General features: G+C 50.1%; 3 protein-coding genes and 1 non-coding gene across 4 annotated transcripts in view; 1 reads left to right on the forward strand and 3 right to left on the reverse strand.

Annotated features, from left to right (window-relative positions):
• Positions 1 to 395: 395 nt before the first annotated feature.
• On the reverse strand, positions 396 to 5,065 carry PHB2 (prohibitin 2). Its single transcript, XM_055569443.1, has 9 exons — positions 4,775 to 5,065; positions 4,527 to 4,611; positions 4,139 to 4,218; positions 3,078 to 3,262; positions 2,532 to 2,661; positions 2,335 to 2,438; positions 1,853 to 1,930; positions 928 to 1,524; positions 396 to 741 (listed from the first exon to the last, which is right to left on the reverse strand). The coding sequence occupies exons 1-8, from the start codon at positions 4,899 to 4,901 to the stop codon at positions 1,444 to 1,446; spliced, it is 870 nt and encodes a 289-aa protein (XP_055425418.1). The 5' UTR covers positions 4,902 to 5,065; the 3' UTR covers positions 396 to 741; positions 928 to 1,443.
• On the reverse strand, positions 2,021 to 2,265 carry LOC129642659 (small nucleolar RNA U89). Its single transcript, XR_008709907.1, has one exon. It is a non-coding gene; the product is annotated as a small nucleolar RNA U89 (small nucleolar RNA).
• A 58-nt stretch (positions 5,066 to 5,123) lies between the features above and the next one.
• EMG1 (EMG1 N1-specific pseudouridine methyltransferase) lies at positions 5,124 to 11,013 on the forward strand. The gene is made up of 6 exons (XM_055569458.1): positions 5,124 to 5,445; positions 9,450 to 9,551; positions 9,666 to 9,807; positions 10,143 to 10,201; positions 10,284 to 10,433; positions 10,744 to 11,013. Exons 1-6 carry the CDS (start codon positions 5,278 to 5,280, stop codon positions 10,855 to 10,857), a joined length of 735 nt encoding a protein of 244 aa, XP_055425433.1. The 5' UTR covers positions 5,124 to 5,277; the 3' UTR covers positions 10,858 to 11,013.
• LPCAT3 (lysophosphatidylcholine acyltransferase 3) overlaps positions 10,236 to 24,923 on the reverse strand; it is a 35,904-nt gene continuing 21,216 nt past the window's right edge. Inside the window, exons 2-13 of the mRNA XM_055569429.1 lie at positions 17,096 to 17,203; positions 16,222 to 16,328; positions 15,483 to 15,576; positions 15,325 to 15,362; positions 14,772 to 14,950; positions 13,859 to 13,967; positions 13,220 to 13,306; positions 12,888 to 13,054; positions 12,318 to 12,465; positions 12,082 to 12,240; positions 11,844 to 11,966; positions 10,236 to 11,604 (exon numbers count right to left, since the gene is read on the reverse strand). Coding sequence (XP_055425404.1) covers positions 11,850 to 11,966; positions 12,082 to 12,240; positions 12,318 to 12,465; positions 12,888 to 13,054; positions 13,220 to 13,306; positions 13,859 to 13,967; positions 14,772 to 14,950; positions 15,325 to 15,362; positions 15,483 to 15,576; positions 16,222 to 16,328; positions 17,096 to 17,203 — 1,313 coding nt within the window. The 3' untranslated portion in view covers positions 10,236 to 11,604; positions 11,844 to 11,849. The remainder of the gene's footprint in view (positions 11,605 to 11,843; positions 11,967 to 12,081; positions 12,241 to 12,317; positions 12,466 to 12,887; positions 13,055 to 13,219; positions 13,307 to 13,858; positions 13,968 to 14,771; positions 14,951 to 15,324; positions 15,363 to 15,482; positions 15,577 to 16,221; positions 16,329 to 17,095; positions 17,204 to 24,923) is intronic.

A 24,923-nucleotide genomic window follows, 5' to 3' on the forward strand; every position in this document is an offset into this window, starting at 1 on the left:
GTTACCAAGGAAGCAGCTCCTGTTGGGATCATCAGATTTTTGGTCTAGCTCAGCAAAGCCACAGCTGCTCCGGCCTTAGAAAAGGAGATGTTGGTAAACAAAGGGGAGATGCGGTTTAGGAGGGCGGGGCGGGGAGTGCAGCTGGGCCCGGACCCCAAGGCCCGCGGTTCCCACCCTGGTCCTGTTTTGGATCCGGCTCTGCGGGCTTACAGGGTGAGAGCAGCTGGCCTGGCTCTCCCTACCTGCCCCCGCCGGCGTCCTCGCGCCCCCTGCTGGCAGAGACGGAGAAGAACCCGGGAGTGCGCGGTGTGCGCGTGCGCATGTTTGCTTCCCCATGCGTGCCTTCCCGGCCACACTCAAACACCTCACTCAAACAAACACCGGGAGGCTTTGACTTCAGCTTCAGTAATAAAAATTTATTGAGAATTCCTGGGGTGGTGGTTATCGCCTCCGGACCACGAGGGAGGAATCAACACCGTAGCAAATTACTGAGAAATCACACTGTCCCCAAACCCCTGGCCAACACAGGGAGGAAAGTCATTGCCCCAGAAGTGGTCAGTCTTTGTTCATCAGAAAGGTTGGGAGGAGCGATGCAGAGGGACCATCTCATGATAGCAGGGTGGGGGTGGCGTGGGCCCCAAGGTGACTCCTCAAACACCAGGGCAGAAACAGATCCACTTCCTCCCTGGAGGCAGAGTTCTTGGTCACCAGGCTCATTTCTTACCCTTGATGAGGCTGTCACTGTGGAAATGAGACAGATGGTGACATGATTAGGGAACACACTTGTGAGAGGCAGAGCATCTCAGGCCACCCACTCCTCCCCAGCCACGGGTGTGTGGGTGGGACGGTGAGAAAGGGGAGCTGGTGGGGGAAAGGCAGGTACTGGGAGATAAAACCCATAGCAACAAGGTTTTGTCCACTACTTACCTTCCCCTGAGGACATGAGGTCACCACATGAACAGGAAACACAGAAAGACAAAAGAAAGGTACATGTGATTGACAAGTTTCAGGCCCTACCCAGCTCTAATCCCCTCTTCCATCCCAAGAGAAAAAGGCAAGCCTGCTGGAAGCCGGAGTCTCGGGTTCTGGGAAGGAAGAGACTTGCTCCCTCAGCCACTGCCAGGTCTCATCTCTGTCTTCCTAGCATGCTTCGGTGCCCCAGAGCAGCTCCCCAGGACAAGGGCTGAATATCATCTTTCACTGCTTTTCGGTGAAAAGGAACTTTACAATTAAAGCGCTTTTTACACGAACAATCCTATTTGATCTCATAAAATCCTGTGAGACTCAAGGTCGGAATTATCAACCACCCACTTTTCTAACTTTGATCCAGAGAAATGGTGTTTTCCAGGGTCATATGAGTAGGCTAGTAACAGGTTCTAGAACCCGAGCAGCCAGACTCCGGCCCCTGATCTGTGTGGAGGACCCAGGGGAAGGCCCTGTCTCTCACCGGGTGAAACTTTCATCCTGTAGGTTGAGCACGAGGTTGTCAGCAGTGAGATAGATACGATTCTGTGAGGTGGCGATCTACAGGGCAGGAAACGAGACAAATGTTTGCACAAGGTCTTGCAAAAAAGACCTTGATTGCTACCCCTGCAATTCAATAACCACTGACGGAACACCTGGGGGTTAGACTAGGGATGCCGGGATGAGCGCCCTGGTTTCTGTGCTCACTCAGGGAACCAAAGCAAAGAGCAACAGTGAGGGGTTAGGTCCACAAGAGGCATGAACAGAAGGTCAGGGGAGCCCAGAGGACTAATTTTTGATGAGAGGAAGAGTGTCAGACAAGCCAATTTGAACAGAAATCTGAACAAGGAAGATTCTACTTCCCTCCCTTCAATGCGTGCACACTCACCGTCTTGGAGATGTTCTGGGCTGCCCGGATCTTGCGTAGCTTGATATAACCTGGGTTCTTGCTCAGGGCCTCTCCCAAGTGAGCAGGATGCAGTTAAGGGGCCACACGAGGCCAGATCTCAATCGGGTCCGGTTCTGCCTACTCCCTCTGCTCGGCCCTCCCCTGGGCTGTCAGATCCAAGGTTGCGCTCACGTGGCTCGTGCCCAGCCCCATCTGTCGGCCTCCCTGCAGGCAGCTGCCGGGAACTGGAGGCAGCAGTGGACATGGAGGTGAGGCCAGCCGCGCTGTTGATCTGCCTCATGGCGGGGAGCCAGCCCTCGGGTGCCCCACCAAGCTCTCAGATCCCACTCGGAACCCCCGCCCCCAGGGGTCGAAGGGCACGGGTCGCATTCGCCTTAAGTCTCATCAGCCAGCCTACAGGGGGGGCGATGCGGAGCGGTGTGCGCCAGAGCTGCGCTGGGGGCGCTTCTGGGGAAGGATATCATCCGCGCCGCCTCGGCCTCACCCTCCGCCTGCACGATCTTCTGCCGCTGTTCCTGCTTTGCCTTCTCCACCAGGAACTGGGCGCGCTGGGCCTCCTGCTGGGCTGTGGCGGGAGAGAATCGGGGTCACAGGGATGCGAGGCGGCGGGAACCCAGTCACGCCTGCCTGCTTCCTCGGACGCCGTCGCCTGACTCACCCACTTGTTTGGCTTCCACAGCAGCCGTGTACTCGCGGCTGAAGCTCAGCTCGGTGATGGCTACGTCGTCCAAGATGAGGCTGAAGTCCTTGGCCCTCTCGGTCAGCTCCCGTCGGATTAGCAAGGACACCTGGGGGGGGGGGGTGGGGGCGGACAGGAGAGGGGCGTTGAGGGGGCCGGAGAACGGAAAGGAAGGCGTGCTGCCGTGACCACGGGAGTCCCAGATCTCTGGAACACCGCAGGGGCACACTGACGCTCTCAGAGTTACTCACTGGGCCCGCCGAGCTGGAGAGGCCTCGGTCAGACTCCCAAGCTCCACTCTTTCCAAAAACTGTGTGCGGGTCTAGACCACGGTTCTCCCTCCCTGCCTGACACTAACCAGGCCCGGCCCTCGTTCCCCACACTGGCCATCAGCACGGCTTTTTGGGTGGATGGGACCTCAGGTTACAGTCCTTTCCTAATGGGCTGCCTTTCCTAAAAGCCCGTCCACAGGGCTTCGGAGGGAAATGCTGATGCTGTGGGAAGGAAGGGTAGCTGGAGTCAGACCTGGGCCCGTTGAGTGATCAGCTGGGAGGCGTTGAACTTGGCCACCACGCTCTTGAGCACCTCGTTGACAATGGACGGCAGCACTCGCTCCTCGTAGTCCAGCCCCAGGCGCTGGTACATGCTGGGCAGCTCCATGGCATTGGGTCGGGACAGCACCCGCAGGGAGATGTTCACCATCTGCAGGTCTAAGAAAGAGGTCAGAAGTGCTTGGGCGAGGCTACGGGGGCTCACCTGGCCTCTCGGCAAAGCCGCCCTCCCTAGGCATTTTCTCCCGTGCGTGCTTCCCTGGCTACCTAGGGCAATGCCCTGTGGCCCAGAACGGCCTTGGGCGGAGGAGAGTGAGGAGGCTGACGAGAGGTGACTCAGCACAGGCCAAGTGCATACTTGCCCATGGTCAAATCTTCTCTACCCAGGCCCCTCCTCCAGAAAAGCTGACTTTTTTTTTTGATGCTTCACTGAAAGTTGTTACACTGTATCGTTACCACCGGTCTCCTGAACTAGACAGTAAGGACTTGAGAACAAAGACTGTTTTGTGAATCCTTTATTTTTAAGGCCTAGGGTTTTGGGAATTTAAGAAACCTTCATTGAAGATAATGCAAAAAAGTATGTTACAGGTGAGCTACTTGCCTCATTGTGTGTGTTTGTGTAAGGCTTGATCTGGGGAATCTCAAAGGCACAACATCTGTGAATGGTCTAGGAGGGAATAGGTGCCCTAGGGGATAGGTGGGACCAAGTTTCCCCAGAACAGAATGTACCAGTAGATTAATAAATCAAATAGCTAAAGAAAAGTTTTAAAGCGAGGCTTTGACCTAGGTAGTGAATAAGACAAAAGACAGACAATGCTGTTACTGAGTTTACACTAGGGGGAGGAACAGTTGAAAACGAGCAAATGCACAGCATGTTCAGAATGTATTGCTTTAATCCCTGGAGCAGGTGCTTTTATTACACCTTGTTTGCAGAAGTGGAAGCCAAAGCCCAAGAGATCTGACACTACCATCTTCCCCAGTCTCTGACCAGGCTCCCGTGTTTACTGTCAGGGACGCCCCAGTGCCCAGACCTACCTTTGGAGCCTGTGGGGGAGGAAATTTTTCGGGGTCTGGCCCGAATGTCATAGATGATGGGGTACTGGAACCAGGGGATCCTGGAGGGAAGGGAACAGGGATAGGGGTTAGGAAGCTGCGATTTCACTAGTTCTGCCCGGATTTCCTTCACCACGTGTTTCTTGACCTGCTCCTCCTCTTAATGACCAGGGTCAAGGAGAAATTTTCTTCTCCCTTCGGAAAACAACAGTATGTGCTGCTGGAGCTTTGGGCAGCACCACTGTTCGGGGAGATGGGGTGAGAAGGGGAAAGGGCAGCGCTGAATCTCGCTGTCAGTCTTACTACAGGTACTGGTGGGTCGACGTTCAAGGGTGATGGGTCAGGGTCAGTCAGCTCTGCCCGCCATTACCTGAAGTGAAGGCCCTCGGCCAGAATGGTGTCCTGCTGCACCCCTCCGATCCGATTAAAGAAAATGGCTCTGTGCCCTCCTTCCACTGCAGGGAGAGGGGTGGGGGTCAGTCCAGGCCGGGCTCAGAGTACGTGCCAGCTTCTGGTGGGGCGGGGTGAGGGGCTGGGTGAGCGCGGGGCCCCGGTGGGGCTGGGAAGGGGTCCAGGGAAGGTTGGCGGGAGTCCGGAGAGCGGGCGCAGGTTGCTCACCGGTGAACACGGATTCGCGGATGCCGTAGGCCACGGCGCCGGCCCCCAGCAGTAGCTTCAGCGCCGTGCCCATGCCCCGGGGCCCGGAGGGCAGCCGTCCGGCTAAGTCCTTCAAGTTCTGGGCCATGTTCGGTCCTGAGGCCGGCGGTAAGAAGGGGGTGCCGGCCCGTCTCTACCGCGCTCCCGCTTAGGGATGGCACCCTTCACACGAGGGTCCGGGCCCCAGGTGCTCGCGGGAGAAAGGGCACCGGAAGTGCGCTCCTTTCTAAACCCTCCCCGCAGCCCACGGCGGACCGGAGCTGTGCGCACAGGAAGTACGTATCCGGAAGTCTAGCCCCTTTCTGGAACCCTGCCCTCCCAGAGAGGCTTCGCGAGCGCTAGACCCGGAGTCGTCGCCATTTCCGAGCGCCCACTTTCGAAATGGCAGACGGAAGGAAGCTGGCGATTGGGGCGAGCTTGAGGCCGGTTTAAGGACGTTACACAAGTTCCGATCCGGATGCAAGATGGCTGCGCCCAGTGGTGCATTCCAACCTCGTGAGCGCCGGGCTGCGGAGCAGGAAGAGGACTGGGATGCTGTGGCGCCTAAGCGGCCCCGATTTGGGGCGGGAAGCAAAATCGGAGGCCGTAGGCTCATTGTGGTGCTGGAAGGAGCCAGTCTGGAGACAGTCAAGGTACACTCGGACTAGAAGATGGGGAGCTAGTGGATCGATAGGATGGGATCCGGGGTGGTGAGGGTGGTGGGCTCAGGGGGTGATGGATGGAGAAAGCAGAGATGGGTGAAACATGCTTTTGGAGAAGGAGTGGCCTAATCGACTGACTCTTCGTTTAACATCCTGGGTTGGCAGTACTCGTTTTCTTTGCTCTTGAATCTCTTTGCCGCTCACATCCTTGCTTCCGATTGATTTACCAGGATTTCTGTGATAACCCTAACCCCAAAAGTCGTCTTAGGGGAGAGGTTACGTCCCTCGCGTCGTTCCTCGGTTCATCCTAAGACAAGTTTATTGGACAAAGGGGAAAGGTAATTACTGTAGCTCAGTCAGTCAGTTAGTTCAGTCGCTCAGTCGTGTCCGACTCTTTGCGACCCCATGAACCGCAGCACGCCAGGCCTCCCTGTCCATCACCAACTCATGGAGTCCACCCAAACCCATGTCCATTGTGTCGGTGATGGCATCCAACCGTCTCACCTCTGTCGTCCCCTTCTCCTCCTGCCCTCAATCTTTCCCAGCATCAGGGTCTTTTCCAATGAGTCAGCTCTTTGCATCAGGTGGCCAAAATACTGGAGTTTCAGCTTCAACATCAGTCCTTCCAATGAACACCCAGGACTGATCTCCTTTAAGATGGACTGGTTGGGTCTCCTAGCAGTCCAAGGGACTCTCAAGAGTCTTCTCCAACACCACAGTTCAAAAGCATCTATTCTTTGGTGCTCAGCTTTCTTTATAGTCCACCTCTCACATCCATACATGAGTACTGGAAAAAACCATAGCCTTGACTGGACGGACCTTTGTTGACAAAGTAATGTCTCTGCTTTTCAATATGCAACATCCATACATGAGTACTGGAAAAACCATAGCCTTGACTGGACGGACCTTTGTTGACAAAGTAATGTCTCTGCTTTTCAATATGACAAAGTAATGTCTCTGCTTTTCAATAACTTTGTTTCCAAGGAGCAAGTGTCTTTTAATTTCATGGCTGCAATCACCATCTGCAGTGATTTTGGAGCCCAGAAAAATAAAGTCAGCCGCTGTTTCCACTGTTTCTCCATCTATTTGCCATGAAGTGATGGGACCAGATGCCATGATCTTAGTTTTCTGAATGTTGAGCTTTAAGCCAACTTTTTCACTCTCCTCTTTCACTTCATCAAGAGGCCCTTTAGCTCAGTCGGCCCATCCTTTTATTTGTAAGGACTTAGTGTTTTGATTCGTTGAAACGTGTCTGTCATTCTTCTTTATTACTACTATACAGTTCAAAACACTGTGTGGATCAGGTTATCAATACGTCTTTATTTTTACCTATCATTTGGCTCTTCTCCCAAATAAATCCGGCAGTTCCCTGTCTTAAATCTTTATGCAGTGTTCTCATTCCTTTTGACATTGTTTCTCTTGCCCTTTAGAGCTAAACTTGTTCATTGAGTAGAGCCAGAAGAAATAGCACAAGCTGGGAAGTCAGACTTTAATTTTAACCCAGGGTCTTACATTTATTTTAAGCGTCTGATTCTTGAGAAAAGTTTGTAGTCAGTTTGTAGAACTCAGTTAATAACTTTGCAGGGGGACTGTAATGAAAGTGCTTTAAAAGTAGTACATTTCCATAGTAATCTAGGTGCAATTCTTTTCCACCTTTCTTTCCTCAGCCACCATGGCACTTTATTAAGCTTGCAGTTTAGAAAACTTTTTAAATGACCAGCTAATCAGGTTTCATTTTCTTCTATAATTGATATTTCTAACCTAATTATAGGTTCACATATTCATCCCTCCAGCCTGTTAGTTCTCAGATTCACTTAACCACTTCGTTTCCTGGTATGTTCTGTGGGGATGATGGTATTTGTACCTATTTTACTGGATTGTTGGGAGGATTAAAGGAGTTAATGTGTGTAAAGGATTTAGAATAATCTTTTGTCACTTGGAATTAGTTGTTACTGATTCAGGTTACTTATTAAGAAGCTGAAAAGGTTGTAGGTAAATTAAAGTTTCTAGAACATACTCCAGAGTAAATTTGGCCAGTTGTCATAAATGCTACTCCAAGGGTGATAAAATCCATTGTGGAAGTTGAAGCTGAAGGTGGAAGTCTTCTGTACTGTTAGCTTTTTGTCTTCCTTGTGCTGGTCCCTCTTGCTTCTGCCAGCCTCATCAGCCTGCTCTGTTTCTTCTTTTTTTTTAAAGAATATTTATTTGGCCGTGCTTGGTCATAGTTGTGACACATGAGCTCTTCACTGTGGCATGCCGGATCTAGTTCCCCCACCAGGGATCTAATCTGGGCCCCCTGCATTGGGAGTGTAGAGTCTTAGTCACTGGGCCACCAGGGAAGTCCCCTCTCCATTTATTCTTTGTACTCCAGCCTCACTGGCCTCCTCTAAGCTCTTTGAAAACACTAAGTTCTCTTAGACTGTAAGGCCATTGCAGATAATGTTGTGTAACTGCAAGCACCCTTTACTCAGCTCTTTGCCTCATTAATTCCTACTTAATGTTTATTCATTGGACAATTATTGAGTCTGTTATGTTACTCATTCTTCAATTATTAAGTGTTACTCTCTCATAGAAATGATTCCCTTCCTGGTATAAATCAGGTCCTCATAATCCTTTAGTGAACCATTTAGTTTTCCTTCATGTTTCTCACAATTTGAATTAAATATTCATGTGGTTGGTTGTCTTTTCCACTAGAAGGCTATAATAAGGACAGAGAATAAGGTTTTAAAAACTCTTATATCTCCAGTACCAACTACAGAATACACATGGTATTCATTCTTTGATTATTCTAATTAGTGGTTTACAAGATTAACCACAGCCCACAATAAAAAGAAAAAAATTACATGGTGAGCCAGTGTGCACACGCAGCTATATGAAGGAGAAAGTTTCATAGTCCTTTATCTACCATGACTGCACTTGAATTACTCTGATGTTTTCTGTTCTATTCCATTAAAAGAACAAAACCTTGGTTATAACTTACTAATGAGTCAAAACTAGATTCATCTATTCAAGAGGTTCTTTTCTGTCCTTGGAATAGGAAATGGCAATCCACACCAATATACTTGCCTAGGAAGCCCCATGGACAGAGGAGCCTGGTGGGTTACAGTCCATGGGGTCACAGAGTTGGACACAACTGAGCACGCACATGCATACAAGAGTGTTCCATGGACCTAACTCTTGGCCCTTTGTTTTTGTTCTCTGTGACATTTTTATGTCACTTACTCAGTTAATTTCAAAATCTATATGCCTCTTCCCCTAAACTTTTTGGAGTCATAGCTCAAAATGTTGCCAGACATACAAATGTTGTATTGATACATAAAAACTTAGCCTTTCAAAACTATATTTGTACTTAAAACTTTTTACTGACCACCCTAATGCTCCTCAGGGCTCCAATTTGTAATTGTTTCTTTTAGCTGTTGCTCACACACCTTAAACCTGGAAGCACCCCCTTTTCTTTTACTTCTGAGAATGTTCCTTGGTTACACTACCTCTGGCCTCATTAGAGTTTTCACACTTCTTCCTGTTCAGATTGGCAGCTCTTCACATTGTGCATGCTTATTTTAAGCAGACTGAGGGTAGTGACCATGTATGTTTTGCCCAGTGTGCATGTAATGCGTTTGTGGTAAACAAGCATTCAGCCTTGCTCACTAACCTAACTTTTGCCTGGTTCCAGAACCCCCCTCACTGGCTTTGCTTGATACCCATAGGTTTTAAAATTAGATCCAGTTTAGAGTGTGTGGAATCATAGGCTGCCCTCTTCCTCCCTCTTCCCTCCAAGATCAGTGATGGGGGTAGGCGCGGGGAAGATGTGGGCACAGAAGTTCCCCTGCAGGATTTGGGCGCCCCACCCCAAGTGTCTGATGTATAGATCTGGGGTGGGCCTGAGAATCTGACTGTTGAGCAAGTTTTCAGATGCTGCTGGTTTGGGGACCCCTCTTTGAGAACTGACATTCCAGGGAAAAGCAGCTTATGCAGCTCTTGTTCCCTGTTCTCAGGTGGGGAAGACATATGAGCTGCTCAACTGTGACAAGCACAAGTCCATGTTGTTGAAGAATGGCCGGGACCCTGGGGAAGTGAGGCCGGACATAGCTCACCAGGTAACTCCAGGGGGCGGAGCTCAGGCCCTGGGGCCTCTGGACAGAAGGTAAGGCAGCTGTAGGGCTTCTTTTCTGTCCTGACTGTGCCCTGGTCTCTACCCCCACCTCCCTCAGAGTTTACTGATGCTGATGGACAGTCCCCTGAACCGGGCGGGCTTGCTCCAGGTTTACATCCACACGCAGAAGAATGTGCTGATTGAAGTGAACCCCCAGACTCGAATTCCCAGAACCTTTGACCGCTTTTGTGGCCTCATGGGTGAGAGAGAAACTTGGCAGAATTGATGGAGGGAGGAAGAGGAAGGGGAATAAAGTGTGGAGTTTTTTAGGTGGGGGAGGGGTCATGTGACTGACTCCAGAACCAGGGGTCTGCACTTTCTTCCCATGTGCGTGGGTTCCCGGCTGCAGAGAAGGGAGGGGGGCCTGTCACTGCGTAACCAGCCTCGTGCTTGGCAGCTACTTGTTGAGAACATCTCATTTGTGTGGATGCACGGAACATGTGGAACCCAGCTCATCTAAGGGTTTTCTGGTTGAATCACTGGGCATGAGAAGCTGCATCTCCACCTAGTTCTGAACTCTGTTTTTCTGTCCTAGTTCAGCTTTTACACAAACTCAGTGTTCGAGCGGCTGATGGCCCTCAGAAGCTCTTGAAGGTGAGGTATTGTTACCTACTGGTTGGAGGTGGTGTTCTGGGAATGTTTCTGGGGCTGATTTTTATTTATTTTTTTTCTTTAGGTGATTAAGAATCCAGTGTCAGACCACTTCCCAGTTGGGTGTATGAAAATTGGCACTTCTTTTTCTGTCCCGGTCGTCAGTGATGTGCGAGAGCTGGCGCCCAGCAGTGACCCCATTGTCTTTGTGGTGGGGGCCTTTGCCCATGGCAAGGTAAGGCCTGGGCTCAACTCTCAGATTCTTCACGGAGCTGAAGCTTAGCACAGGATCCCGAGAGCACTCAGCATTTTTGATGATCCTTAGGAGTTGGGAGGTAGAGGGTAAGGAAAAAGCTGAGGGGGCTCCACCTCCTGCCCCCGGCGCATCCTGTGAGGAACGCTGGGGTGTGCATCATGGAACTAGTCCTTCTCCATCCTTTGCCCACACTGGTGGTAAACAGCGCTATGAGATGGCAGTTTTTCTGCCCTAAAGGGCTGAACCTGTGACGGAGCGACTGAGCCGCTGACGGATGCTGTTTCCTCAGGTGGACGTGGAGTACACAGAGAAGATGGTGTCCATCAGCAACTACCCGCTCTCTGCCGCCCTCACCTGTGCAAAAGTCACCACTGCCTTTGAAGAAGCGTGGGGGGTCGTCTGACAGCAGAGCCTGGTCCCAACAGACACTGCGAACATTGCTTCCCGCCCCGTCCTCAGTCGACTGCTGGAAGACCCCCTCCCTGCACCCAAACCAGGGTCTGCGGAAGTCCAGGCTGTACGCCTACTGTTTATTTTATAAACATTGTTCTTGTAAAAACCTGGTTGTCCTCTGAGAGTTCCTAAACTCGGCAGCAATGCTGTGACCTGGTGTAATCCCTCAGACCTCAGGAAAACCCTTGAGGTTATGGTGTTTGCAGTCTGGTGCCCTAAACGAGGGAGCCCTGATTGTTTCAGCCATGGCACGCGTGGAGGGCGTTTGAAAGAAAGTAGCCGGGGCGCCAGCCGTGAAAAAACAAACAAACTGAAGTGATTTTATGTGGTACAGTCAGTCCAAGGTAGAAAAGTGGAGCAGGCGGGGCCTTGCCCCTCCCTTCCCCCCATGGGGGGGCGGAGGCAGCGGCTTGGATACAATCATAGTAAATTGGCAGAAGAAAAACACAAGTTCCTGGCTAGAGGGGGAAGAGATAAGGCAACGTGCATGGGGGAGCCCAGAGGAGGGATGTGGGCCCCTCTGCTCCTCCCACGAGAGTTTCCCCTTTGGCCCCAAATGGAGACGTGGCCGGCGGCAGAGGCACAGCTGGGGAGCCCCGTCTTCCCACACCCGGGCTTCTGGTTCTCTGTGCTCCAGGGTGGAGGAGTGCTGCGAAGGGAGGCGGGTTGTTGGTGTGCCAGTCCTGCGGTGGGCCACCTGCGAGGGAGAAAGCGGGAGGCCGGTTGGCATCACTTCCTGGTCGCCGGGCCCCAGCCCTTCCAGCTCCCTCCAGGCACCTCTTAGAGCAGTCAGTGCCCCATACTGTGTTTCTGGAAGCCAGGCCCTGTGAGGTTCACCCCATCTTCCCAGGACTACCCGTCCCCCGCCCCATCCCAGTCTGTGGCTGTCTTCAGTGACCTGATAGTTGACACTCAGTTGTAGGGAGGTGTACTTACCAGGAATTACTCCATTTTCTTTAACTTCTCTTTCCTCGGCACCATCACTTTACGGACATAAGGCAATATGAATAGTAGACTCAAGAAGAAGACGTGGCCAAGGAAATAGATGGATTTGTACACCTGTGGGGACACGCAGCCTCCACGGTAGATGACAGCCTGGAACTGTCCCCGTCCCCGCCGCCCGTCTGACCTCTCAGCAGTCCCTTCCCCTCCTGGCGGGTAGGCCCCTGGCTACCTTCATCCACTTGTCCCACGTGAAGAGGCAGAAAGCGGTCATCGAGTAACCCATGAAGAGCCAGTGGATGGTCTGCTGCGCCAGATAGTAGAGGGGCTGCAGGACGGTGATGGAAGCCAGCCTGCTCAGGACTGGGCTGTCTCGAATCAAGCTGGCAGCCTGGGGAGGAAGGAACAGGCTCACTCAACCTTGCTCCTCTGCTCAGGTCCCCTCTGCCCGCCATCCTGAAGGCTCACCTGTCTCTCCACAATAACAATGAGGAACTCCATCTGGAAGCAGACCAGGTACCCTGAGTGGAGGCCATGCCAGAGCGCCAAGAATAGCAACGAGAGGCCCTGGGATAGAACTTTATTTCCGAGGAACTTGAGTCGTTTGAAGAAGTAGCTGGAGAGAAGGGTGAGAGAGGATGAGCCTCAGATCCATCCTGCCTCCTGGCGCCCCCAGTGGGGCGGGAAGGCAGTGTGCTCCGGTCACTTTGGAATGAAAGGCAGCCAAGCTGATGAGTCACAGTTTAGACAGAGAACAGATTTAACGAAGGCTCAGCTGGGGGCCCTGCTTGGTACAATGGATGATGACGGATGGCCTGCCTGGTGGCGAGGCTGCAGCGGAGAGTGGGGTGGGCCAGCCCTGTACCCAGGCCGCTAACCACCTTGTTTCTGTTTTTGAAACATAACAGGAATGGTTTTGGGGGCGTTGAGTTGGGGACAAGAGTGAGCATGGCTGGGAGTGTGAGAGTGCCTGGAGGGGTCTACCTGAAGTGGGGAAAGGTGAAGAAGTGATGACGCATCCCTGCCCCGGGTGCTTACCGAGCCACCCAGGCGTTGGTGTTGATGTTGAAAGAAGCAATGGTGCCCGTGAAGCGGGGGGTGGTTTCAAAGAGCCACACCTTCATGTTGGCGCAGGCATCCCACTTGGCTGTCCCATACTCGTCCAAGCCATTGAAGCCCAGCCCCGTCAGAATGCACACGCCTTCCTGAGGGAGCCAGGCCATGGGTGTCGCACCGCCACCTGGCTCCCACTCCTGGCAGGTGGTCTGTGATCCTCTCCCTCTACCCCCCAACAGGTTCATCCCCTGTGACCCCACCCCCTCTACCCCTCACCCCTGGCAGGTGGTCCCCTGTGACCCCACCCTTCTCACCGTGACCAGCCAACAGGTGACATATTTGTACAGCACGAACTTGCCCCAGAGCAGCATGTACATGCAGCGGAACCAGAAGCTGCCGTTCTTGAGAGAAGAGAACGTGGGTGGGTTAGGAATGCGGCCAGGCCAGGAGCCCTGCCTTGCTCTCCCTCACACGTGCGGCTGACTACTCTGCAATAGGCCCAGGGGAACCCCTCGGAGAGGCCCCGAGACAGCGGGGCCTCACCTCCTTTCCTAGAGTGGGGGCACTTGGGCCACAGGCGCTGGGGGCTTTTACGTCCACGTTCATCGTCAGTGAAGGAGATGGAGCCGAGCCAGCATCTCTCCCCGGGTCCTGAGCTCCTCGTGCCCGTCTGCCCAGGGCCGGAGGGGCTTGGCCGGGTCGCCTGGCTGTTAAAGAGAATGAGCCCAAGCTGAGCTGCAGGGGGAGGTCGAGGTGCTGATACGCACTCGGCATGGCCCTGTGCCCGCAAGGCTGTGCAGTGCTGGCTGATGGACGCCAACTCTCAGGTCTACAGAGAAACCAACAGGCAACTGTGGGTGGTGCTCCCACCTCTCAGCTATCTACGGGGGTCCTGGCCTGGCCACTGAGTGTCTCTGGTGCTGTTGTGCCGCTGCTGCTGACAAAGCACTCACTTCGTAGTCGTCGCTGAGGAGATAGTCTTCGGTGATGTGGGGGCTGAGCAGGGTGTAGCCCACTAGGTAGACCAGGCCCAGGGCCAGGCGCCGCAGAGCAGGTATGGTGCTAGAAAGGGACAAGCAGGGTCACGGCGGGTGATGGCAGAGGCCCCTCCCTCAGGCCTTCTCGAGGGCGAGCACTGCCTCAGCTGGGCAGGAGGATGGAGCATGCAAACCCTGAGTCTGGGTGCTTCCCCTCAGGTCCAGCGGACCTCTGGGTCTCCCCGGTGTGCTCGGGCTATGTGGGGACTGAAAGCCCGATGCAGAGCCCAGCTTTGGATCTGCTCCCCTCTCCTGGCTGGATCAATGCTCAGACAGGCTGGCCAAAGTTCTCAGCAAAGGGATCTGCCTGGTAACTTGATCAGTTTCCTGATTCCTGGTGGCTCAGATGGTAAAGAATCTGCCTGAAACGTGCGAGACCCAGGTTCGATCTCTGGGTGGGGAAGATCCCCTGGAGAAGGAAATGCAACCCACTCCAGTGTTCCTGCCTGGAGAATCCCATGGACTGAGGAGCCTGGCCAGCTACAGTCCACGGGACTAAGAAATACATAGATTTTGATGTATTTATCAACATTTTTTTAAACTGGGAAGGTAGGTTTTAAAGGCAGGGACATGACTGCTTCAGGCAAAATCCTATGGCATAAAAGTGTATGTTGATGTTTGTACCACAGGGTCGGGAGGGATGGTGGGAAGTGACCCAAGCTGACAAGTGCCCACTCCCTGCAGTGAGTAGGCATGGAGTGCCGCCGGTCACAGGGCGAGAGCCTGACCCATGGCAGAGAATGCGGCCGGCCTTTGGGAGGTCACTTCAGAAGCGGCTTTGTGTCGGGTGAGAGGCCTGGACGGAGGTCTTGATGAAGGGGGCGATTACCTATTTGGTATCTTCCCTGGGACATCAGTCAGCTCTCCCCGTACCAGCTTCATGTAGTGGTTCATGGAGAACTGGGGCCCCACCAGGAAGGCTCCATAGAAGTAGGAGAAGCCAGCAACTTCCAGCAGGGAGGGGACACCCCGTATGGCATATATCTGCTGCTCGGAGGACAGGGATTTCTGTGCCGAAAAGAGAACGAAGAGTTCAGGACCCGAGAGCCAGTGTGAGGGCTCCCTGCCCTGGGGCCCCACTGAACTGGGTTCTTCAAACAGAACCTCTTTGAGGGGATGACAATATGGAGAGGAGTTGGTGCTTCAGGGGGAAGTAGGTGTGTGTGGGGTAAGTTCAGCCATGGCCGGCTGCTGCCCTCTTCTGAAGGCCTCCCTGGCCGGATCTCTGGGCTGTGAGCAAGAGCTGGACTCAGGCAGTCAGAAATGGTGATCACACCACCCGGCCCGAGGGCAGGAGGGGAGGCCCTGCCCCTGATGATAACAGCCATCCTCCTCCCTTTGGGTTAAACACCTTCACTTCTCTGCGGAGGCAGGGTACTTACCTGATCCTTCCCTCCATCATAGTAGTCGATGGCCAGACCTGAGCAGAGAGAGAAGGTGTGGGTGGAGCGGAGGGAGGGGGCACAGGATGCGGCCAGTGGACTGAGGGTGGGTGGGAGGATGGGAGGGGCGTGGGTGTCAGAGGGGACCCGCCACTCACCGATCAGCTTCAAGGTCAGGACACAGTGTGGCATCGTCCACTTGATGTCGTAGGTGCCGGTGGCTGTGTTGTAATATCCGGCCAAAAGGTAGCCCTAGGAGAGGGGCAAGTATTTATTTATTCCGCCATCACTACAGAGCATCTCCCCCTGCTCTGAAATCCAAGGTATTCTTTCACTTTTCCTTTCTCTTGCTGTAGAAACTGAACCTGTAAAGGGGAAGGGATGTCCTCAAGGTTTCTCAGCAAAATGAGGGCTAAACTGAGTATTTAAAGGATTAAAAAAAATTTTTTTTTTATTTTTATTTTTTTGCCTCACTGCATGGCCTGTGGGATCCCAGCTCCCTGACCAGGGATTGAACCCGGGCCCCAGGGCCCTCAGCAGTGAGAACTCAGAGCCCCAACCACGGGACCGCCGGGCACTTCCCCAAACTGACAATGTAGATGCTCACATTCTGCAGCTCATTCCAAGTGGCTCTCCCGCCTTGACTTTGAGGGACTCCCCTCGTGGACAGATGGCTGCGCTAATCCCGACAGGCTCAAGAGCCCTGATGGCGGGGTCAAGAGGACTGGCCTGCAAGGGACGCTCCCGGGGCCTCTGGACACTGACCCAGAGCCTCGCTGCTGAGGGTCGCTGTGGATCTCCTGGTCCACGGCTTCTTCTCCACCCCAGCCCCTGTCCTTTCCCCGCCCCCAGCCCGGCCGGCTGTGAGCCGAGCTGCCCTGGGAGAGACACGTTTACCATCTGGACGCAGAAGGTGGTGAGCACAGCGGTGATGGTTCGGCCCATCAGCCGGAGGATGAGGAACTGCAGCATGATGCAGAGCAGGGAGTGGTAGAACTGGGTTCCTGGGTATGGAGCAGAAAGCACGCTGTTGCCTGTTTTCCCCCCACCCCCCTTGCATTTCCACCCTTCCTGACACTTCTGAACACAAGAATATATACAGAAAAAAAAAAAAAAAAACAACTTTGGTATTTGGATCTTTCTTCTTTTTAAGGAGTTCTCCTGATTTGGAGGAAGAGAAGGAAATTAACTGTATAAAAATACAGGACGGCCAGGGAGCGTCTGTATTTCTGGATGTTGGGCCTAAGGGATGCTCCTGGCGGGACTGCTTGGGTCTGTTGGCCAGTTCCAGCCCCAGCAGAGACAAACTGGTGCCTCTCTGCAGATGGCGCCTCGTAAGGGTTGCTTTATTGTTTTCATCACTAAGTCGTGTCCGACTCTTTTGCAACTAACCCTATGGAGTGTAGCCCGCCAGGCTCTGTCCATAGGACTTCCCAGGCAAGAATACTGGAGTGGGTTGCCATTTCCTTCTCCAGGGGATCTTCCCGACCCAGGGATGGAACCCTTGTCCCCTGCAATGGCAGGTGGGTTCTTTACTGCTGAGCCACCAGGGAAGTCCCTCTGGTAAGGGTAACCATTCTCAAAATGCTTTTATCTGGGAGAGAAATGTACATGAAGGGAGAAGCTAAGCTGTGTTCCTGCCCATAAAACCCTCTCTTTGCTCCTAGAGCATCACAACTTCTCTCTCCATCAGATTCCCTCCAGGACGTTTTGTTTGGGTCTGTTCCTCCTCGGGCTCCCTGTAATTGTGGTGCTAACTCGGTTCACTCACCAAAATTATAATAAGCGATTGAGAGGCCCGTAAAGGTGTGGAAAAGGTGGATGAGGTAGCTGTCCTTGTAGAAAAGGTAACGCCGATAAAATAAAGCGAAGGGGTAACCTGGATGGGGAGAAAGAGCAATAGAGGGTTACTCGTGCCTGGTGCCCTCCCGGGTTTGTTCTGGAAGTTGATCTGGCATAACACCCAGCCCAGAGAGGAACGAAAACATGCAAACTAAGGATGTCTACAAAGACAGCAACAGCACCCCTAATTATCAAAAGAAGCCTCTTTGTAAATACAAATTTAACATGGGAGATATTAATTTTATATTGAGGCAATACAAACTGGGTCCTATGACCACATTTCCTTTACCGCTTATTAAATATTGCTAGGAACTTTCTCTTGCATTTTTCTTAGATGATATAAGGGGCTGAGAGTGCCCAACTGTGCCCAGAAACGCCATTTTACACCTTGATGATCTATTATAATTCCATCACTAGCAGAGTATTGTCAGTCACATTATTAAGAGGATAAATACAAATGGTCCCTGGCTACAGACGGGGTTGCTGTTGGCATACACAGCTGCACAGCAGTTAGTAGGTGGGTACTCCTCACACTTGATGTCTGGGCACTGCCCAAGCTAATAAATCCATTTAGGTATGCTGGAAAAATATCTTCTGAAGCCATGATTCAAGGTATGGTCCCAGGGTTACGACTGAACTACAGGGGATCTCTTGATGGCCGTGAACTGAGGATGCCACAGCCAAGGGTTGCTTAGCGAACAGGGTCAACAACACTGGGTATTCCTAAACTAAAATTAACGCGTTGCCTTGTTTTACTGCAGACTCACAGCCAGTGTTCCTCACATCACATCATGAAACCTGGATGACGGGCTTGGCAACCTTCCTCCTGTAGTGCATGAGTAGAGAGCTGGGCTCCCTCCTTTTGTTTGGAAGGATGCTTTACCCAGTCTGTCATTGCATAATTAGTGTTCTTGGGTTAGTCATGGTTTATAGCTGCTGCCATTCTTGCATTTTTGGCTGTACCGTGGGCCTTGTGGGATCTTAGTTCCCAGACCAGAGGTTGAACCCAGGCCCCCAGCAGTGGAAGCTTGGAGTTCTAACCACTGGACTGCCAAGGAAGTCCCTGCAATTCTTAACTTTTCAATTGTAAGTTGCAGGTAATTTATCACTGGTGATGTAGTTGTGAGTTTGCTTAACTGCAAGGCTTAGATGAGCGTCATACATAAAGTGTTGAATTAAGTGAATGAGTAAATGGATAATCATGTTATACGTTAGCTGATGTTCTCCTAATTATTTTTCCCATGACCTTTTTTTTTTTTTTTAATACTTATGACCACAGGGACTTCTCTGGTGGTCCAGTGGCTAAGACTCTGTGTTCCAAATGTAGGGGGCCCAGGTTCGATCCCTGGTCAAGGAACTAGATTCCATATGCCGCAACTAAAGATGCTATGTGCTGGAATTAAGATCCAGCACAGCCAAATAAATAAATAAATAATAATAATAAAACAACTTCTGATCACAACCTGTATACTTATGTACCCTAGTTTTTTCACACAGCAGTGTATCAGACATTTATCTTCTTCGCGGTGGCAGGATCTACTGGTGTCCTTCAGATGCTGCCCTCATAATGGGCTAGGCTCTTTATCAAATATATAGCTTCATGCAAACGGTTGATTCTGTAGGTAATTCTGTGATGACTGGCTCCTTTGCTCATTCATTAATCCGACAGATGTTTATTATGTGCTCACTACACGCCAAGCATTCTGTTTATGGAGCACAGAATGAGGGAGTGGGTGGCGTGGAATGGTTTATGTTCTAGCCACCTAAGGTAAAGTGATGTAGGCTGCTAGTTGAGGGGAGGGAGGCAACTGTGACCCTTTCACAGTCAGATGAATGAGTAAAGGAATATGACAAGCCTCATACGTACCGTGTGGGCAGAAATTTTGTGGGACTGAGCAGCAAGTATTGCTAAGAACCAGACCCAGGTACTAGAAAGTATATATAAACACCCAAATGCCTTACATCTTTTGTCTTTTATTTTTAATGTTTTAGGAATAGGGGCATAAATGAACAAAAACAACAAATAGGGTGGATCTTAATTACCTAGGGTACTCATAAAAAAGTTCCAGACAGCTAAGAGTTTACCCCTTTAAAGCACTTAAAGGGTTAAAAACCTTTAACCAATTGAAATCACTGAAACCCTTCATCATTTGGGATGCTTGAAATTAAAAAACACAACACACATTACTCCGCCTCCTTAAACTGAATATAACTGGACATTTTCTTGGTGATCTGGGTCATAACTTTTCTAAAGGCACAATGGCTTTAGGACCTACTAGGTGTGCGCACACTGTCCTACATTCTGAGGCCTTATATCCATTTGCCGTACTTTTCTGCCCCTTTCTTTGCTATTCAGGGATCTATAGTCACTTCTTGATCTTTCAGTGCTGAGAATAATCGCTCTTCCTACTTCTAATTTACAGCAGGCCTTAGAAGTCTTAACTTTGTTTTAAAGGTGCAAAACAGACAGACAGACAAGATCTAAGACAAGAACAAAGGCCTCGGTGTCTTCCTTGCAGACTTAGTGCCCAGCCCTCGTAACAGCTGTTCTGGCATTCAAGGCCCTTTCGCTGTCTCCTATTTTTGGGTGTATTTGCGGGGCGTTGAGTTGGGTGAGGAGTTCCATGCAGGTGAAGTCTGATTGCGCACCAGGAAATGCATCAATAAGGAGATGGAGTAATTGGGAGAAAAAGAAAAAGAGTGCAGCATTCCAGGTTATCAAGGAGAGGAAGATCATGAGAGAACAGTGGAGCCTCCAGGCTCTGGAAGCCACTCAGGGGAGGAAGGAGCTGTGCTGGGCGAGTTGCTGTGACAACCTGGAGCTGGTTGTCAACACGGTACCCTGCTCCCCGCTGCTGCTCAGCTCAGCAAGCTTCGGAGCCTGGCTGCCATTCATCCCATCGGGGATGTGCTGTTTGGGGGGAGGGTGTCATCCTACAAGCTGCTTCTGAGTCTCAGTGCTGCTGTGTGGGAGCCGACACTTGATACAGTGGCTACAGTCACCTGAAGAATTGCTGAAAGAAACTAACAGAAGCAGCTCTCATCCGCCCACCCCCCCGTCAGTCTGATGCAGTAGGTCTGGGTGGCCCTAATGGGCAGCCGGGGCTGAGAAGCTCTGCCTTCCTAAACCCTCGTGCAGGGCAGGTCCTGGGGAGAAAACCCTGAGCTCAATGACTGGGGGCTGCTGTTTTCCCTGAATGGCACCCAACAGGCAGAGGTTTGCTCTCTAAACCCGGTATGGAGGCTTTTTAGAGATTGTGTGGCCGCCACACTGGAACAGTTTCTTCTATTTGATTGTTTGTTTAAAGGGGACCCTGGGGACTTCCCTGGTGGTCCAGTGGCTCAGACTCTGTGCTCCCAATTCAGGGGGCCCAGGTGTGATCCCTGGTTAGGGAACTAGATTCCACAAACAGCAACTAAGAGATTGCATGCCACAACTAAAACCTGGCACAGCCAAATAAAGAAATAAATATAAAAAAAAAAAAATAAAGGAGGACCCTGTAGAAACTTATTAGCGGACGAAGGTTGAAGATCAAATCTGCACCCTGAACTCGGGATTCCCAAACTAGAATGGGTACATGCCAAGAGCAGACTGGAAGCACTCACTATGCTGTGACCCTACAGCAGACTGCTGGGAGGCACTGAACTTGGCCCCTTCAGGCAGGGGTCCCCAACCTCCGGGATCCAATGATCTGAGGTGTAGCTGATGTAATAATAATATTAATAGAAATAAAACACACAATAAATGTGCTTGAGTCAGCCTGAAACCACCCTCTACCCCTCACTGCCTTGGTCTTTGGAGAAAACTGTCTTCCACGAAACTGCTCCCTGGTGTCAAAAAAGTTGGGGACTGTTGGCTTCAAGGATCCCGGTATATGGAACGTATGTACCCAGCTGGCCTCCCCAGCTTGTCGCCGGACGTCTCCTCAGCCCCCACTGCCATCTGAGTCAGAAACTCGGATCTATTAACTGAGATCACTAGTGGAGTTCCTCCCTCTCTGAGATCTAAGAGTTGTGAAATTACTCATTAATCCTAAAAGGTCCTGAAGTTCCATGTGAAGAAATAGAAATGGACTGCTTTCATTCAAGTCTGATGAATTTCTTTGCCTCTTATCCTGTATGCTATTTCTGGGCTCTCTGGGAATATGATACGACTCTGTTTGATCAGGCAATGGTTCATGTGACCTTGATGAAGAGAAAACAGAGCATGTTTTGGCAGGTGTGAGGAAGAAGACAGAACTAGAACTGCTACGTGTTGCCTTAGCCAGGTATTGACACTGGTTTTACCAAAAAGATGACAACCACCTCCAACACCACACCAAGAGTTCAGAGAACACCCTCGGCATATATACAGTAGCTGCTGCCAAACGTTTTGGTCTCAGCACTGCTGTTTTAAAAATCATGAAAAAAAAGAACTGAAATAGAGTTAATTTACAATGTTGTGTTAGCTTCAGGTATACACAAACTGATTCAGTTATATATATGTGTGTGTGTGTATATATATTCTTTTTTAGATTCTTTCCCATTATAGGTTATTATTAATGTAAGACATTAAATATATCTTCCTGTGCTATACAGGAGGTCCTTGTTAATTAGCATCACTTTACACTCTTAAAAGCCTTCTGCTGCAGGTGCCATAGGTTTGATCCCTGTTTGGGGAACTAAGATCCCATATGCCATGAGGCACAGGCAAAAGAAAAGAAAATTAAAAGTTTTAAAATTATTAATTCATGAAAAAAAAAACCTATTACACATTAATACAAATAATGTACTGTTAATGAAAACAGCTATATTTTCTAAGTCAACCATTTACATAAAAACAAAACCATTTAATGAAAAGAATGGGATTTTTTTTTTTTTAAACAGATACCTGGCCTTTGCTAAATAGAAGAAGGCTGGATGCTCAAAACTGCTTCTGAATTCAGTTTGTTGTAATATGTCATTTAGGCCAAAATATATGAAAAAAAAAAAATCTGGCTTCACAAAGATATACAGCTGGAAAGAGAATCTTAATAGCCTTTTCAGATAATTTTGGATATTCCATCTTTGATAACATACAGAAAATCAAAACTCAGCAAATAAGTAGTTTCTTAAAGGCTAGTTGTAACATGGAATTTGAAATCCTATCAATGAGCTTTTCACACTGTTACATTAAAATCCACAGGTCTCTCATGAGCTATAAATAGATCGTTTAGCCAGGTCTGGTTTTTTAACAGTGTGCATTGGTCATTGGTAAAATATTGGTTCACTGAGTTAGGGAGACCTTTCAATTTTGAGACATTCTTATAATACAATATAAAAAAAAAATCACATTTCTTAGTATTACCATTGATTTTCAGCAGAGAAGTCTTTATAAAATGGGAAGTTGTCTAGCTCATGGTAGCAAACACAAGTTTTGGAAAATTCAAATTTTCACTTGAAAGCTTGAAATTTATCATTGATTACAAACACTGTCAGTTATGTTCCTTGAAGTGACAGGCTGACTTTGCACATTTCCAAGAAACTCTCTGCCAAATGCCCAGTCTAAATAACCAGCATGTCTGTCAGTCGTTCTTTCACGTGAAAATGGTGTTCTGTGAAAGAGAAGCTGTCAGCTCATCGCGCAGTTTGAGCCAGTGCACAGGTGCTTTGCCTGGAGACACTTCTGCTTTGGGACAGAGGGTGTTCCATGCACGTGCCTCATTTCTTCAAACAGAATGTTAAAAAGACATGTACTCAGGGTTGAGATTTTATGCTTCATCCAGGACACTCTTTGGTTGTCGTTCAGTTGCTCAGTCGTAGCTGACTCTTTGCGACCCCATGGACTGCAGCACGCCAGGCTTCCCTGTCCTTTACTATCTCCTGGAGTTTGTTCAAACTCATGTCCATTGAGTCAGTGATGCCATCCAACCATCTCATCCTCTGTTGCCCCCCCCCCTCTCCTCCTGCCCTCAATCTTTCCCAGCATCAGGGTCTTTTCCAATGAGTGGGCAGTGGATGGATTTGCACACCCCCCGCCTTGTTTTTTTTAGCATTTATTTTTTGGCAGCATTGGATCTGTGCTGTGGCACTTGGACTTAGTAGTTGGGGCTCGAGTCCTTCTCTGTTTGCGGCACATGGGCTTAGCTGCCCCCAGGCATGTGGGATCTCAGTTTCCGGACCAGAGATCAAGCCCATGTGCCCTGCACTGGAAGGCGGATTCTTAACCACTGCATTGCCAGGGAAGTCCTGGCTCTGCCCTTTCTTGACCGACTGCATGGTGGTGAAGAATGTAGGGTATGCTGGTTCAGTTATGGTGTCCGCACCTTCACTCATGCTTAGGGACCAGCAGAGTTTTTACCCACCATCGCTTCTGCCCTGTCAAGTGCCAATGACAAAAGCAAATAACATTTTAATTTTATTCTGAAAAATAACTTTAAAGTTCTCAGGGACCCTTAGGAGTTCATGGACTACACTTGGAGAAATGCTGACACGGAATGGTGTTTTGGCTTAATTTTCCTGGTTAAAGCACCCTAAATCAACAGGCTTTTCTTCCTCCCTCCTTTCCTCAACTGCTCCTTCTGTATTTTTTTTTTTAATTTATTTATTTGGTGGCACTGAGTTTCAGTTTCAACATGTGGGATCTAGTTCCCTGACAAGGGACTGAACCCGGGCCCCCTGACCAGGAGGGCAGAGTCTTAGCCACTGGACCACTAGGAAAGTCCCTCCTTCTGTATTTTCTTTTTCTTTTTTGGAAAGTTTCTCTGTCCTTGGTTTTGAGATATCAGTTTCCCTCTTTTTTTTCTTATTCTATTGAGATGTATTTCACATACCATCAAATTCATCAGAGTGTAGGATGCAGTGGTTTTTAGTATATTCATAAGGTTGTATAATGTCCCCGCTGGAGTGTCTAAATTCCAGCATGTTTTCATCCCCCACCCCCCCACCAAGAAACCCTATCTGTGTTAGTGGTCACGCTCCAGGCCCTGGTGACAAAGTCACTTTCTGACTCTACAGATTTGCCTGTTCTGGCTATTTCATAAAAACGGAGTCATACCATATGTGGACTTTTGTATCTAGCTTCTTTCACTCAGTGTCATGTTTTTAAGGTTCGTTTATGTTGTACCATGTAGCAGCACTCCGTTATTTTTTTATGGCTGAATAACATTCCTTCGTTTGGACAGATCATACTTCATTTATCCAACCATCAGTTGATGGACATCTTGGTTGTTTCCACTTTGGGGGTATTAAGAAGAAGGCTGCTGTGAACATTCCCGTGGCGTATGTTTTCCGTTCTCTTGGGTATGTACCTCGGAGCAGGCTGTTTGGCTCATTTACTGGCTGAGCAGCACTTCTCAGTTGGTGGTGCAGATCAGTTTTTAAAATTTCCCATCTGCTGTGGACCATACTTCAGTAAAGTACAAAGTCATGGGCTTGGATGATGTGGCACTATTGAGCTCCTGTGAAAATCCCTAAATGTTCACTCTTACTCTCCGCTTGCTTTGAGCTTTGACTTGGCAAAGGGTGGTGACAAATTGCACCAGCCTCCCCTTTGCCTTTTTCACTGAAGGCTTTTTCTTCTGACTCCTAAACACGGCTGACCTCCAGAGTCAGTCCCGACCCTCTGCTATGCTCTCTACACTGTCTTGTTGGAAACCCCATCTACTCTCATGTAATTTAACGTGATCTTTATGCCAAAGACAACCTCACATCTTTAATCCTGACCTCTCAGGTTTCAGTTCCACATTTCCTACTTCCTGGAGGGGCATTTTCAGTTTGATATCTTGCACCATCTTTAA

This window comes from Bubalus kerabau, chromosome 1 (assembly GCF_029407905.1).
Source record: "Bubalus kerabau isolate K-KA32 ecotype Philippines breed swamp buffalo chromosome 1, PCC_UOA_SB_1v2, whole genome shotgun sequence".
NCBI lineage: Eukaryota > Metazoa > Chordata > Mammalia > Artiodactyla > Bovidae > Bubalus > Bubalus kerabau.